At 43.0% G+C, this 16,646-nt stretch overlaps 1 protein-coding gene across 1 annotated transcript in view; it reads left to right on the top strand.

The window, feature by feature from the left end:
- The first annotated feature begins 15 nt into the window (after positions 1-15).
- ORC1 (origin recognition complex subunit 1) overlaps positions 16-16,646 on the top strand; it is a 49,235-nt gene continuing 32,604 nt past the window's right edge. The window contains exons 1-4 of the mRNA XM_089666595.1: positions 16-122; positions 11,011-11,113; positions 13,051-13,172; positions 16,002-16,180. Coding sequence (XP_089522721.1) covers positions 11,016-11,113; positions 13,051-13,172; positions 16,002-16,180 — 399 coding nt within the window. The 5' untranslated portion in view covers positions 16-122; positions 11,011-11,015. The remainder of the gene's footprint in view (positions 123-11,010; positions 11,114-13,050; positions 13,173-16,001; positions 16,181-16,646) is intronic.

The raw sequence follows: 16,646 nt of genomic DNA, 5'->3' as shown, positions 1-16,646 counted from the left end.
ATCGAGCAGTGCCGACGCTGCTTCCGGGTACCGCACGTGACGTTTTGCTTTGGTGGCGGGAAAATCTATCCTGCAGTGAGCTGGCAGAGGAAGAGGAGATCGCTGGGGGTAGAGCGGGCCGGGTGAGCTAACATCGGCAGGGCTGTGTAACATGGACCACAGGTCCAGCATGTCCCGGAGCGCCAGTTCTGTATTCGTTCCTAATGATTGCAAAGTGACATGTTTGTACATAACAAAACACGCAGATCTGAAAGCCTGAGCGCATCTTCTACATGGCGCTTCCGGAACCAGCCTCTAAATGTAGTGCTGACATTGGATATGCATGGCAGCCAGGCAGGGAACATTTTCAGGAGAGGACAGCAATGGCTGCCTGTAGAGGGTGTCCCCCTTCTACTCATCAGGGAGAATCACCCCTCATCCTGGTACTCGGACATGTCAGGCAGTGTATTTTATTGCATATTAACCCCTTGAGCTCTGGAAGATTTTACCCCTTCATGACCAGGACATGTTTTGCTATATGGCACCGCGCTGCTTTAACTAGCAATCACGCGGTCATGCAACGCTGTACAAAATTACGTTTGTATTGTTGTTTTTTTTTTCACACAAATAGAGCTTTCTTTTAGGGGTATTTCACCGCCGGGTTTTTTATTTTTTGCAATATAAATGAACAAAAAAGAAAATTTAGAAAAAAAAAATTCCCTTTCTGCTATAAAATGTAACCATTAAAAAAAAAAAAATTTGGCTAACATGTATTCTGCTACGTCTTTGATAAAATCCTAATAAGTGTATATTGATTGGCTTGCATGAAAGTTATAGCATCTACAAACTAGGATATCAAGTTATAGCGTCTACAAACAAGGGTGTGTGTATATATATATATATATATATTTATATATACTGGAATTTTTTTTATACCAGTGATGGTGATCAACTTATAATGGGACTGCAATAGTGCTGGGGGCAATCTGGCATTAACAACTGCCGACATCACCAGTGACATTAACCGCTTTCCCGCCACCCTATAGTAGAAATACTGTGCAACATCACGCGTTTGTGTTATATATATCGGTGCGTGTGTATATATATATATATATATATAGTCTGGGTGAAAAAAGACAAAAGTCCATCCAGTTCAACCATAAAAAAAAAAAAGTTTTAATCCTTTACCCACAGTTGATCCAGAAGAAGGCAAAAAAAAAAACCAGCAAAGCATGATACAATTTGCTCCTGCTGGGAAAAATAATTCCTTCCTGATCCCCCGAGAGGCAATGGGATATTCCCTGGATCAACTTTACCTATAAATGTTAGTATTCAGTTATATTCTGTGTATCTAAGAAACAATCCAGGTCTTTTTTGAAGCAATCCACTGAGCTGGCCAGAACCAACTCTTGAGGGAGTCTATTCCACATTTTCACAGCTCTTACTGTGAAGAAACCTTTCTGTGTTTTGGAGATTAAATTTCTTTTCCTATATACCGTATTTTTCGCTCCATAAGACGCACCTAGGTTTTAGAGGTGAAAAACAAGAAAAAAAAATATTCTGAACCAATGGACTGCAGACACAGTACAGGGGATGACCAGAGACTGCGGACACAGTACAGGAGATGACCAGAGACTGAGGACACAGTGCAGTAGATGACCAGAGACTGCGGACATAGTGCAGGAGATGACCAGAGACTGCGGACATAGTGCAGGAGATGACCAGAGACTGCGGACATAGTGCAGGAGATGACCAGAGACTGCGGACACAGTGCAGGGGATGACCAGAGACTGCGGACACAGTGCAGGGGATGACCAGAGACTGCGGACACAGTGCAGGGGATGACCAGAGACTGCGGACACAGTGCAGGGGATGACCAGAGACTGCGGACACAGTGCAGGGGATGACCAGAGACTGCGGACACAGTGCAGGGGATGACCAGAGACTGCGGACACAGTGCAGGGGATGACCAGAGACTGCGGGGACAGTGCAGGGGATGACCAGAGACTGCGGGGACAGTGCAGGGGATGACCAGAGACTGCGGGGACAGTGCAGGGGATGACCAGAGACTGCGGACACAGTACAGGGAATGACCAGACACTGCGGACACAGTACAGGGAATGACCAGAGACTGCGGACACAGTACAGGGAATGACCAGAGACTGCGGACACAGTGCAGGGAATGACCAGAGACTGCGGACACAGTGCAGGGAATGACCAGAGACTGCGGACACAGTGCAGGGAATGACCAGAGACTGCGGACACAGTGCAGGGAATGACCAGAGACTGCGGACACAGTGCAGGGGATGACCAGAGACTGCGGACACAGTGCAGGGGATGACCAGAGACTGCGGACACAGTGCAGGGGATGACCAGAGACTGCGGACACAGTGCAGGGGATGACCAGAGACTGCGGACACAGTGCAGGGGATGACCAGAGACTGCGGACACAGTGCAGGGGATGACCAGAGACTGCGGACACAGTGCAGGGGATGACCAGAGACTGCGGACACAGTGCAGGGGATGACCAGAGACTGCGGACACAGTGCAGGGGATGACCAGAGACTGCGGACACAGTGCAGGGGATGACCAGAGACTGCGGACACAGTGCAGGGGATGACCAGAGACTGCGGACACAGTGCAGGGGATGACCAGAGACTGCGGACACAGTGCAGGGGATGACCAGAGACTGCGGACACAGTGCAGGGGATGACCAGAGACTGCGGACACAGTGCAGGGGATGACCAGAGACTGCGGACACAGTGCAGGGGATGACCAGAGACTGCGGACACAGTGCAGGGGATGACCAGAGACTGCGGACACAGTGCAGGGGATGACCAGAGACTGCGGACACAGTGCAGGGGATGACCAGAGACTGCGGACACAGTGCAGGGGATGACCAGAGACTGCGGACACAGTGCAGGGGATGACCAGAGACTGCGGACACAGTGCAGGGGATGACCAGAGACTGCGGACACAGTGCAGGGGATGACCAGAGACTGCGGACACAGTGCAGGGGATGACCAGAGACTGCAGACAGTGCAGGGGATGACCAGAGACTGCTGACCTTTGGGTAGGGAGGGGGAGCGGGTACCTGAATTTGACAGGTACCCGCTCCCACTTCCGCGGAGTTGCCTTCCCTCTTCTTCCCGGGCCAGCTTCTGTGACAGTCGAGTGCCCACTGCGCATGTGCGAGAAGCTCTGCGCTTTGTGAATGGCCCGGCGCCTTCTGGGACCTTTCATGTGTCCCAGAAGACACCGGATCATTCACAAAGCGCAGCGCATGCGCAGTGGGCACCCGGCTGTCACAGAAGCCAGCGCGGGAAGACTGCAGCGCTGGAGCGAGGAACAGGTAAGGCCCTGCAGGAGACAACAGCTGAGCGGCCGGCCCGGTATTCTGACATGGTGGCCGCAAAAATATCGGACCGGCCGCTTTATATTCGCTCCATTATATTCGCTTCCTTTTTTGGGGGGAAAAAAGTGCGTCTCATGGAGCGAAAAATATGGTACATATATATGAATTTGCATTTTTGGGGTAGGGGGCCCACGCCCTACCAATGCCGCCATTGACGGCCTCACCTGTCGATCACAGGGTCCTGGCCGGTGACTCCCCGCCAGCACCCAGTGATTGCCGTGTATCACCGACGGGGGAGAGACCTGTATGTAAACAATACAGATCTCTCCCCTGTCAGCTCTAGCACATTGCTTTGTATGACTCTGTATAGCAGAGCCATACAAAGCAGCTTGCTTACACAGTAAAACACATACAGCACACAGTTAACTCTTTGATCACCTCAGATGTCAACCCCTTCCTGCCCAGTGCCATTAGTACAGTGTGAGTGCCTTTTTATTAGCACTGATCACTGTATTGGTGTCACTGGGGATGTCAGTGACAGTCAGTTCCCCTCTAGTGTCAGAATGCCCGCCGCAGTCCTGCTATAAGTTTCTGCTTGCCGCCATTACTAGTATATAAACACCCGGAAGAAGGCAGGGACGTACGGGTCTGTTGCTTTGCCTACTGCGGCCTCCTGTCTGCAGTATGTGGCGGACGGTCATGAAGTGGTAAAGTAGTGCTAAATGCAAATTTTTTTTCTCTTCCATTTTGGATAGAGTAAGGAAGGGTTGTAATCCCCTATCAGTTTTTGCCATCTGCATCCCATTGGGGAGATTTCTCATCACTTCCTGTCCCATAGCCAGAATAGGCAGTGAGAGGTAATCCCTGATTGTCTCTAGAACTAGTGTCCCCATTGGAAGACATCCCCTCTATTACCGTTTTGGTGACAACCAAAACTTTGTGATTTTCTTTTTGGGATTTCTTTCACTTTCAAGGACAACTGTAAACTGGGCAAATAAAGAGGGTGCATTTTTTGAATGGGGACATAGACAGCAATAAAAACCAGATACATGTTCTAATCCATCTCCACTCTATTCAAAACTAAAAAAAAAAGTTAGTTTTACGTTACTTGGCATAAACTAAAGGAAGGGGGTGGGACTTTTATATGTTGTGTGCTTGTTTAGGGTTAGGATTGTAAAATTACTTCCAGGCAACTGGCATTTTCAGGATGATAGCCTACCTTGGTAAACGTTCTCCCCCATTCACACCTATGGGATTTATAGTGCTTCTGCCATCACATGACAGTAGAAGAAATCACATTGTTCTCTATGGGGCTCATACTACTACTCTTGAAAAGGGGCAGCTGCCCCATATACTTCAATGGCAATGTATTGAGAATGTATTTTATGTAGACCAAGCAGTCTCCTCCTCCTGGCAACATCTAATCTATCCCGGCTGCAGATAAAATCGAGAGAGCAGGCCAGACCATGCTATATGCGGAAGCGCTGATACGGCTGGTGTGTGAAAGGACATTGCTCTGTGATCCCAGGGACATTGATTACAAGGACTGCAGTAGGCAGGGGAAGGCATGGAAGGACATTGCTCACGCAGTTGTGCCTATCCAGCCTCACTTCAACTGCAGTGGCTACTGGGGAAAAAAAAAAGGCATCGAGGACATAATTGATCTTCTGGGATTTAGGAAGCATTCACACTTGAGCGTTTCGTAGCGTGAAGCTCCAAAAATGCTCAAACGTAAAAAATCAGTTGTTCTCTATGGTGCCTGTTGATCAAGTGTGAACAGGCACCATAGAGCGCAATTGATTTTTAAAGTTTGAGCTTTTTTGGAGCTTCGAGCTTCAAGCTACAAAATGCTCAAGTGTGAATGCAGCCTTAGGGCTTCCTTTCCTCTCTTCTGACAGCTAAGCAGAGCAGTGAGAGAGCGTAAGAGAGTTGAGAGTGCTGCTACATAGGCACAGCATAGGTTTACTTAAAGCAGGGGTAGGCAACCTTGACGCTCTAGCTGTGGTGAAACTACAAATCCCATAATGCTTCTGTCTCTGGGAGCAATGTGGGGGTTAATTGCCAAAACTGGAGAGTGCAAAATCTGGTGTGGCTCTCTATACAAACCAATCAGCTTCTAGGTTTTATTAAGCTTAATTGGAAAAGCTGACGTTAGAAGCTGATAGGCTACCATACACAGCTGCACCAAATTTTGAGTGTTCCATCTTTAGTAAATCTCCCCGTCAATGTTGTATTGCCTCATGGCTTTTGTAGTTCTACTACAGCTTGATTGCCAAGGATACCTACCCTTGACTTAACCTCCCTGGAGGTATTCCCGAGTGTAGCTCGGGGTAAAGTTTCAGCATCACAAGCGGTAACCCCGAGTTACTCGGGAATACCCTGCAGCGTTGCTCTGGGATCTCTTCGTAACTTACCTTGTCCTGCGCTCCTGCTATGTCCCTCCTGCAGTGTCCCTGGCAATGTCCTCCGACCGATGCCGGCATCTGTCTTCCGGGTTTTGTTCCCTGTGGCGTCGGGACGTACGGGGGACGGAACTGGCGGGAAATTTAAAAAATGTCAAAAAGTGACATTCACTAAATACACTAAAATCACATAGTATTACATTACTGTATCAAACCATTTCACATACATGTTGTCCCGAGTGCTTTGTCCTGTGCCCTGCCTGCATTTTTACCGTTCTTTCTGCCTGGAAACTGAGAAACGTCCATGGCGTCCAAAAAGCGTCCCTTTAGGTCAAAATCGGTTTTAGACCAACTAGAGAACAGCGATAGTAAATTAGAACCACTTGCAGAATTGAGTGATAATGATTCGTGGGGGAAATTCATCATCAGACACTGAAAATGATTTTGCGACTTTGCTCAGTGATGTGCGAACTTGGCGCTATATTTCAAATTTCAGTGTTTTTGGTTTGATTATATTATTGAATTAAATTTATTATTATTATATTATTTTTTATGATTATTTATTATATTATAAGTTATGATTTCGTGTTTCAAGTTTTATCATACCTGGAATGTTTACTAGACTCTTGTTCGGACAGATTTCAGTGAGTTATTCCTAAAAATTACAGTCCTACAATAAAAAAACAACATATTTCCATGCAAAAAAATGTACCGCTTTGAGCACAGAAATACTGACATAATCAGACCGCTAGGGAGGCTACAGTGTAGTTCTACTTTTGCAGCCAAATTGGGAAAACATGTTTTCTCAAAAACATCTTCCAGGACAGCCCTTGAGGCATTGAGCTCTTCCCTCTGGGACAGGAAACACGTAAGCCCAGAACCTTAAAAGGCGGAACTCCAGGCCTCCCTCTTCAGTATTTGCGTTTCCTCCAGAAGGATAGGTTGCACTTTTAGGAACCTGTATAGGGGCCCTAGTCTCAAGAGCGGTGCTGGTGGCTCCTGTCTAGGTAAGTACCTCCTCCTTGCCCGGCGCGATCCCTCCATCTCAGAGAAGAGTGGGGCTGCCCTCCTGTTGCCTTCCAGTCCTCAGAGGAGGAGGACCGCTGAGGATGTCAAACGCCACCGCCAGTAGGGACTGGCAGAATCGGTTGGCGCAACTTCCAGGAGGTGGAGCCCTGCACTCCAAGCTGGTTAACTGGAAGTTCCGGTCATGGTGACGTCATCGGTGGGCGCCTGGAGACTCGTGGTTTCGATCTCCATGGACAGCGCAGGCAACAATGCTCAGGCGACTGGTGCAGGGTGAATAGACCCAGCTGAGGCTGTGGCTACAACACCAGAAGGAACATAATGGAGGGTGCTGCTTCCCCCCCCCAGCAGGTGGACCCTGGTTCTTCAAGCACGGGCTTCTCCCAGGTAGGCTTGGGGACTTGCTGGCTCCCTCTTGCTGACTTTTTCTCCTAGTCTCTGAGCCTCAGGTGATAGTGGGGCACACTTCTGGTTTCTCCCCTAACACCGGGGTGTTTGGGATGGGGAACCTGGGCTAATTGTCTTCTGTATTGTGTTTCTACTTATTTTAAGTTAAAGTCTAGGACAAGACACAAAATCAGGGCCCCAAAAGGAAGTGTACAGTTATTGCGGTGAAATTGGGTTCAGCTTGGGGAAAACCCTTATGCTGCAGTTGCGTGGATAGTCTAAGGATGAGTCATTTACAGCCTGCTATAAGGTTCTCACCTCCATTAAGGAAGACATGATGGATACATTTCAGTCATGTAGGTCCTTGCTGGATAGAATGAATACGCTGCTGGGGTCTTGGACCCAGTCTGCGGTATTGGAGGCATTGAGCCAAATGGAGGAGCACCCAGAAGAGGATCCTAGGTCTCTTGCTTCTTCTCAAGCTGAGTCTGGCTCAGAGATAGATGACGTAGAAGGTTACTCCTCCAGGGGTTCCAGGTACAATTTGGCCCTTGTTGATGTAGATGACCTCCTTAAGCCTATCTATGAAACCTTAGAGATTGAGGAGGAGGACATATGTCTGTCTAAGCATGTTCTCAGGGTCTACATGCTTTTTCTCTGGTAGTTTTAAAAGGAGATTTCCATTTGAGGAAGTAGCCCAGCCCTAGTGGGAAAGTTTATGATTATCGTCTCAAGGAGCTGTCCTGGAAGATGTTTTTGAGAAAACCAGAGTTAGACTTACCGGAAACTCATTTTCTACAAGCCTTCCAGGACAGCCGGGATTTCCAACCCTAGTATTGTACAGTAATGTATGTGTATGCATAAATGGTTACGTCTTTTTAGTGCTTTTCTGTGGTTCTTGAAGCGGTTCTGGGCTTACATGTTTGCTATCTCGGAGGGAGGAGCTCAACGTCTCAAGGGGCTGTCCTGGAAGCTTTGTAGAAAAGGAGTTACCGATAAGTCTAACTGGTTTTTTCGTTACATATTCTCATTCCCATAGAAAAACTTCCAAAAAAAAGCTTAAAAAATTGCTGCTTACCTTTTCACATGCTTAAAAATCTTACTTGGCTTCTGTGTAATGTTAAGGAAGGGGCTGGACAGTTAAGTTTTCATAATTAACCCTGTCTGTACTGTGTTGGCAGATCTCAGTATTAGCTGTAAACGAGATGTGCACACTGTCTGTCCTAACAAAGGCTTAAAGATCTCAAGGCTTGAGGCTCCATTCACATCTGAGCGTAGCGTTTTTCACGCATATTTTATCATGATTTTTTGCACATTTTTCACCGTTTTTGAGCTTTGGCATTTTTATGTTAGCCAATAGAGAAAAATATCATTTGTTGAATCATTTTTGCTAGGTTTTTCTGCTTTAGCTTTTCCATCAGCTTTTATTTCTTTTTTTATTATTGTATTATTAATAATAATAATTTATTTTATTTATTTTTTTGTTACAGTGATAATGTTAAATATACAAGTAAATAAAAATAATCAAAAATACTATGTAATAAATAATTAACCCCTAACCTTAACTCCCTAACCCTAAATATATTAAACAAATTATTATTAATATAATAAACAAACCCTAACAAAAATACATTATTAATATGTAAAATAAATACACAAATAAGTAAAAATAATCATAAATAAATACTTGTAGTAATAAATTAATAAACCCATAACCTTAACCCCCAAAACCTAAAAAAAAGTTATAAAATAATTATAATTTGGTGGTGTAGTTATTATTGTATTTTTTTTTGTTCAGGTGTTTATTATTATTCTTATTAATTTTTTGGTTAGGGGTTAATTATTTTTTATTTGTGTATTTATTTTACATTTATGTATTCATATATTATTACTATTTTTTTTAACATTTTTATTTGAGTAGAAAATAATTTTTTTTGTATGAGAATAAAAACGAGCCAAAAATGTGCAGATCTGCCCAATTTGAGCTACAAAAGTATTTTTTGAGCTTCAGGGAACTTGGAGTGGAGATGTGAACCATCTCCATAGAGTAATATTGATTTTTTTTTTTCCCCTGAGCTTCGTGCTACAAAACGCTGAGGTGTGAATGGGGCCTAAGAGGGTAAATTGTATAATAACCACTTTGCCTCCAGGGCAGTTTTTTCATGGTGCCACCTGTGAGTTATGTAAGAATGATCAAGCCGCTCAACTGACCTGATTACTTTTTCAGAAAATCCAGAATCCAGCTGAACAAAACAAGCTTAGCCATGAGCTTGTTTTTAATTCCCTGAAGATTAAAAATAATACACTTTAAAAAAACTACTCATCTCTGCCTAGCCTGATTAATCTGGATTAGTCTCTCAACCGGTTTACCGCAGAGGAACCCCTAAAATAATTTTGAGGTTTCGGGGAACTCGAGCTAAAACCAGTTTGTTGTAGTCCAATGGGAAAAATGCTCCTTACATTGGTGGTCAGTGGGAATACTGCAACCTTCACAGCAGTGGTCCGGATGCCACCCTGACAGGCAGCTAAAAAGAGGAGCCACTCTTAGTTTATAATATTAGGTTTGCAGCATAGGACGATTTTTTCTTTAAAAAGATTAATGGTGTCATACTGATGGCTTTGCCACGTGGCATTGGTCCTGGAACTGTAGATTAGGGATGTGCAATTCATATCGTCCAGTGCCCGGGACATGCTGTTGAGGCACCTGGCAAATGTTTTTTGTACTTTTAGTCCTGCTGTGGGCAAGCAGCAGGGCATATATGTGGCTTCACAAAAGTGGGGCTGGATATATATCTCTCTGTGCTGGGAGCGCACCGCACAGTGTGCCCCCAGCACAGACACGGAGCTCTCACCGAGCGCTCTGGGTCTCGTACTAGCAATTAGGTAACCTGAAGGAATACATTTTTTTTTTTCCTTTCTTTATTCTCATTGGGTCCGGTGCCTCTTTTACTCAGCAAATGTGCTTCTGCTGAGCGTTGAGAGCCCAACACTCCCCTATCCTCAGGGGCACTCAAACGGCACTCATCCCACTGCAAGATCTCCCCCGTCCCTGCTAGTCCCGTGTGTTGGAGATGCTGGAGGCAGGCAGGGAGGTGGGTAGGAGATAAACAGTGCAATATTAAAAGTTTAAGCTCCTCTAATATAACCAAGCATATCCATGCATATAAACAGCCTCATGACGTTGCCTGTGGTATTACTTTATTTTTTTTATAAAGTAAGCTTTTTAGGTCGGTTTCGTAAGTTGCTATAAATAAAGACTTTATTTAAATACGGTATTGTTTTTTTGTTTTTTTTAATCAGGACAAGTAGCTTGGGACCCCCATTTAGTCCCTTGAACAAGATTTTTTTTTTTTTTTTTTTTAATTTCCACACTCCTGACTACAAGCACCATCAAGAAAACAGTCAAACAGCCACAACCCAAAGAAAGTTGCACCATCAAACAAGAGGTCAATCAGCCACAACCCACAGAAACCCTGGTAACCTCCAGAGGAACCCTAGGGTTCCAAGGATCCCTAATTGAAAATGTCTTGTTGGGATGGTGGTGATTTCCAGCAGGCCACTGTGAGGCTGCTTTTCAGTCTTTGAGATTTTTTTTTATATCCACCAGAGTCCTCCTAAAACAAAACTTGGGAGTATGTTCATTTTAAGGTGGTGTGTACAGTAGCTCTTTCTGTTGAGATGGTAGATGCTTTTTCACAATAATATAATAAATAAGAACCATAGAACCCTTTTTAGTTACAGCCTCTTAGCAATACAATATAGGCAGCTGTATGATCCACTGACAGGACCAGTGACTAACTGGATACAATTTGTGTATAATATGCTTCTACTTTTTTGGCTAACTGATTTTCTTTGATACAGAAATCATGACAAAGTACTTTACCAGAGTGAAAAGGCGACGTGTGTACAACTGGCATGGGAGACCAGTGATGAAAGACCGGAAACAGTTACACATTCACTATGGGTAAATGTTTTTTTATAATTTATTACATAATGTCCATGTACAGTGATTTTGATTTTTTTTTTTTAGTTTTGTGATTAACCACTTCCATACCGGGCACTTTTACCCCCTTCCTGCCCAGGCCAATTTTCAGGTTTCAGCACTCTCACACTTTGAATGACAATTGCGCGGTCATACAACACTGTACTCAAACTAAAATTTTATCATTTTCTTCAGACTAGAGCTTTCTTTTGGTGGTATTTAATCACCACTGGGATTTTTATTTTTTGCCAAATTAACAAAAAAAGACAGAAAATTTTGAAAAAAAAAAGTTTTTCTTTGTTTCTGTTATAAAAGTTTGCAAATAATTATTCTTCATACATTTAGGCCAAAATGTATTCTACTACATGTCTTTGGTGAAAATAACCCAAATTAGTATTTATTTAGTTTGTAGGAAAGTTATAGAGTTCACAAACTATAGTATAGATCTGAATATTGATCAATCCTGAAGTACTGACGGCCAATCTAATTTCTTGAGGTCCAAGAATGTCAGAACAGTACAGATATCCCTCAAATGACCACTTTTTGCAAAGTAAACAGTCCGACATATTTCATAACAGGCATAGCGAGTTTTTTGAAGTTGTAATTTTTTTGTCATTTTTCAGAAATGAAGAAATAAAAAAAAATGATTTTCACTATTTTTTTTTTTTTTTTTAAAATATGGTCACCAGTGCAGTACAACGTCATCATATAACTGGCATGGCGGTGATCAGGGACACTGGTGACAGTACAAAAAAAAAATAATTTTTTAAAAAAAAATTTATTTTATTTTTTATTAAATTTTTTTTCTTTTTTTTAAAGATTTTTTTCTTCATATGTTACTATGACCAAAGTAGTATAATGTTATCATAGTAACATTGTACTACTTTGGGGGAAGTGATCAGTATTTTTTTTTTTTTACACAATTTGCTTATAGCAAAGAATTACTTTGCTATAAGCAAGCATTTACCTGAATGAAATCGATTCATTCAGGGTTTTTTTTTTTTGTGCTTAGCTGTGATTTGGCCACAGCTAATCACATGACACAGCTGGGCTGTGATTGGCCCAGCTTGTGCATGTGATCGCTGTGACCATTCACAGCTAGCCACACTTGTATACAATGGATGGCATGAAAGGAAGCCATCCATTATATACAACTGTCATGTGACCTGCTGTGATTGGTCACAGCAGGTCACATGATACTGGCAACGGGGCCGGTACACAGATCTGTCATCGGCCGTGTCCGAGGTACACGGCTGGTGACAGATTGCGCCGCTGCATGGCTCTGCAGGCGCGCAAACTGTGCATGCCTGGAAGGACGCCATACAGCGTCCACCCGGAGGGACGAGGTGCTCACCTTGCTGCCATCTGGCCATAGACCGGGCAGGAACCGGTTAAAGTGGAGCTCCACTCATAAAGGGAAGTTACGCTTTATGCCTTCGTCCCCAGCTCCCCATTAGGGATTGGCACTTTTGGGGAGCGGGGTGGGGGGATTTTAACTAATTTGACAGGTATCCGCTCCCACTTAACGCTACGATCAGAAGCGGAAGTTGTCCTTTCTCCCAGAACCCCTCTCTCCGTAGTCTTCTGGGACATGTGACAGGTCCCAGAAGAATACGGGGCCATTCACAAAGCGCTTCTCGCGCATGTGCAGTGGGCACCCGGCTGTGAAGCCGCAAGCTGTCACAGCCCGGTGCCCACACTGAAGATGCCAGCGCCAGGGAGAGAAGAGAGCCGGTGAAACCAGCGGTGGTCAGGACACCGAGGGACAGGTAAGTGTCTTTTTTTTAAAAGTCAGCAGCTATAGTTTTTGTAGCTGCTGACTTTTATTTCATTTTTTTTTTTTTCAGCTGAAACTCCGCTTTAAATACACGGTCCTAAGTTTAAACTTGTAACACCCTGAACCTGACCTTTTATTTTAGGGGACTTGTTATGGAAACAAATGAAAGTGAAGCAACTATTATACCGGGGGACTTTGTTCTGATTGAGGGTGATGATGAAGAGAGACCCTTTGTAGCAATGTTAAAAGAACTTTATGACGACGGTAAGAAAATCTGCTTGCAAGCACATCTTGCAATGTTGGCACTCTCACTCTGGGCACTTTTTCAGTTGGTTTATGAAAAGTGTAAAGCAGTGGTCTCCAAACTGTAGCCCTTTGCTTGCATTTATCCAGTCCTTGGGGCACTATTCCTCCCACTGATATAATCCATTATTCCTCCTACTGACATTGAGGCACCATTCTTTCCACTGACACATGGGCATAATTCCTTCCACTCACACAAACAATGGGGCACAATTAATATATATTTTTTTTCAACCCCAATTGACCACCAAGCCTGATGCATTGTCTACTCACTTATGCTGGGCATTTTCTATTTCCACTGACCAGTTGGAGTCTGGCTCACTCTAAAGGCTGGTAATCAGGCCCTTTGTTTATAAAGTTTGGAGACTCCTGGTCTAAAGGAAAAGTGTTAGCAGGTGGTTATCTTTAGTTTTGGGATGATATTGATGAGAACATGGCAGGTTTTTTATTGCTGTCTGTGACCCCATTATAGAGAGATTTCATTACGTCTCATGTGGTCATCGGGGCAAGAGCACAGCAGTAAGAATCTAACTCATCCCCACTCTATCAAAAAAATAGGCGCTTATCTGCCAGTAAGAATTTTACTTGAGTTTGATGCTTCTGAACATAAGGTATATATTGTATATTATTATACAACAAGCACCTTTTACTCTTCAAATCCCAAATTCTAGGAACTTTACAGGTCACATATTGTAAGATTTTGAATATTCAGTTTGTCAGCTTGGAGTTTATCTCCACTTATCAGGATGATTTCAAGAAGCTTTGAATTTAGCATGTTTTTCACTCAAGTACGTTATAAATATGAAAAAGTGGACTTTGCTGGTGATTTTGTCTGTTTTAGCTTTTGCTTTGTAACAAAAAGAGGTAAGCAAATGATTCATAAATTTCTTGTTAGTGGAGGAAAAATCCATGATTACTCAATCTCTGAATAGCATATCATCAATCATACGATCGCTTAAGTTTAGACGAACTTCAAGCCTTGATGCTTTTCTGAATTGCAGTTTTCAGTGGACCGCTTTTCAGAAGCATGGGACAGGCAGTGAGCTAATGATTTGTTGCCTCCTTAACCACCTCTTTATACCACCCTCAACCGCAAGACTACAATGGGTGCATTTTGAGAGAACTGAGCAGATGCAACTTGTCTTATAAATTTCATCTGGACTTCTGCTTGATTACTGTGGGTTGTGCAGCACATTCCGTATGTATAATCAGCCATACTATAAGTCAGACCAGGGTTATGCACAATAAAGCTCATCTGTCTTCCCATTTATTTATTTTTTTTAAAGAAAATATCTCTTATGTTGTACACGTTGTAATTGTGTTATGTCTGTGTGCCCACCATATAAATCTAATTGTACCCTTTTCCCCTTGGCAACCATTGCATCATATAATCATGAAAGTTTTATTGCTTTATATTGCACTATCCTCTTTATTCAGAGCTGTACAAAGTAAGCAGTGCAAATTAGGGTAATAATACATATACAAATATGCAATAGATCTGAGATGAAAAATACTATTGTATAGCAGAAAAAATACATCAGTAAAAGTTTAAGAAAAGAGCCAAGCACTTCACTTTAATAGGTAAAGGAATACAAAAAAGAGGCACGGAAAATTAATAAGTAAAATATTTATGCATGCCTTGTCTGTTAGTGGAGGAAAAATCAGGAATCCTTCAGTGATTGAATTATATATGCCTGCTTGAAGAATACAATTTAGAGGTACATTTGGAAGATTGAAGAAGACTCAGCAGTACTAGGAAGTAAATTCTGGAGAAAGGAAGAAGCAATGTTGGATGCATGTGTCCTTAATCCTCCCTGTAGTCTGTAGATTAACATTCCCATAGGCAGTTCTCCATGCCATAAGTATGTTAATCTTCGTTCCAGCTGAGAACTAGAACTCTCCTAGTTCTGACACCACAATATCACTGACAGCCACAGGTTTCAAACAGTTGGGAACCAGTCAGCATGGTTCCTTATGTGATTGTCATGACAGCCAATCTGGGTAAATAGCATGAAGACCACATGCAGGATGGAAATGATACAAAGGACACAAACTCTCTGTAGCCTGTAGATGACACTGCAGCTTTTTTTGTGCATATCAAGTACGTTGTTGAGAATAATTACAGCCCGCTTAAAATAAAAGTATTAAATTTGATTTCTGTATAACAACCAAAAATTCATTTTTTGCATATTTTGTCTCTTTTCAGCTGATTAAATATTTTTAAATAGTGTTTTTAAAACCAGAAACAAATGTAATATATTTCACCTTACCAGTCTTTAGATGTACAATTAAACTCCAATGTTATGAAACTTTTAGCTCCCTTGCTGAGCTGTAGGTGTATTGTACAGCACAGGTTCACTCTAAAGTAACAACTGTACATGCTTAAGGCATATCTAAACCAGAAAACAAAAATTACAGTGCCTTGAAAAAGTATTTATAGCCCTTGAAATTTGGCACATTTTGTCATGTTACAACTAAAAACGTAAATGTGTTTTATTGGGATTTTATGTGAACAACCAACACAAAGTGGCACATAATTGTGAAGTGGAAGGAAAATGATAAATGGTTTTCAAAATTTTTTACAAATATGTGAAAAGTGTGGCATGCATATTTATTTGCAAAAAAATTTGAAAACCAACTAGGTGTCAACATGCTATTTTCTTTCTTTTGCTTGTAAATATCAGGTGTGCAGTTGGAGAGTGTCATGTTATCCCAGAAAGCATCACATTTTCATATCTGCAGCTGTTTTTATTTTCTTTTTTTTTTCTCCCCCCCCCCCCCCCTCCACAGGTACAGAAAAACATGCCAGCAAACATGCCACTGTACAGTGGTTTTTACGCTATGAAGAGGTGCCCTGTAAGAAGAGGAAATTGCTAGGCAGGGAGCCCCACCCTCAGGAAATCTTCCTCTATGAATCCAGTACATGTGACAATGACATTGACGCAGAGACCATAATTGGAACTGTTTTGGTAAGTACAGGGAGTGGGGAATCTGAAGCCTCAATGCCCAACTCCGGGCACTGAAATTTTCCAGTTATTAGATGTGTAATCTTTACCTCTAGAGCCTCCAACACTTTGTCCAATTGGTTTACACTACTGTTAAAGCACGTTTTTCCTGCTGGACAGTATAGCTACCGCTGTACTTCTGGCCTGAGCTGAACATGAATGCTGCAGCTCTAATAGTCCTAAGTGCTCGTGTTGTGTCTCCACCTCCCTTTTCCCCTTGGTCATTCACAAAACGCAGCCATGTGATAAGAGGGTCAGTTGTCGCTTTGTCAGTATCTTTCTCTTTAATGCGGAGCTCCACCAAAAAGGTGAAGTTCCGCTTTAAAGACTGGTCCCCCGCTCCCCATTAAAAATTGGCATCTTTGGGGAGTGGGGGGGAAGTGGGTACCTGAAATTGACAGGTACCCACTCCCACTTTCTCTGTGATTGC

The sequence above is a fragment of the Staurois parvus genome, unplaced genomic scaffold, assembly GCF_062004578.1.
Source record: "Staurois parvus isolate SC_StPar_1 unplaced genomic scaffold, SC_StPar_1.0 ptg002753l, whole genome shotgun sequence".
In the NCBI taxonomy this organism is placed as follows: Eukaryota; Metazoa; Chordata; class Amphibia; order Anura; family Ranidae; genus Staurois; species Staurois parvus.
This window is presented reverse-complemented; position numbering and strand designations above follow the sequence as displayed.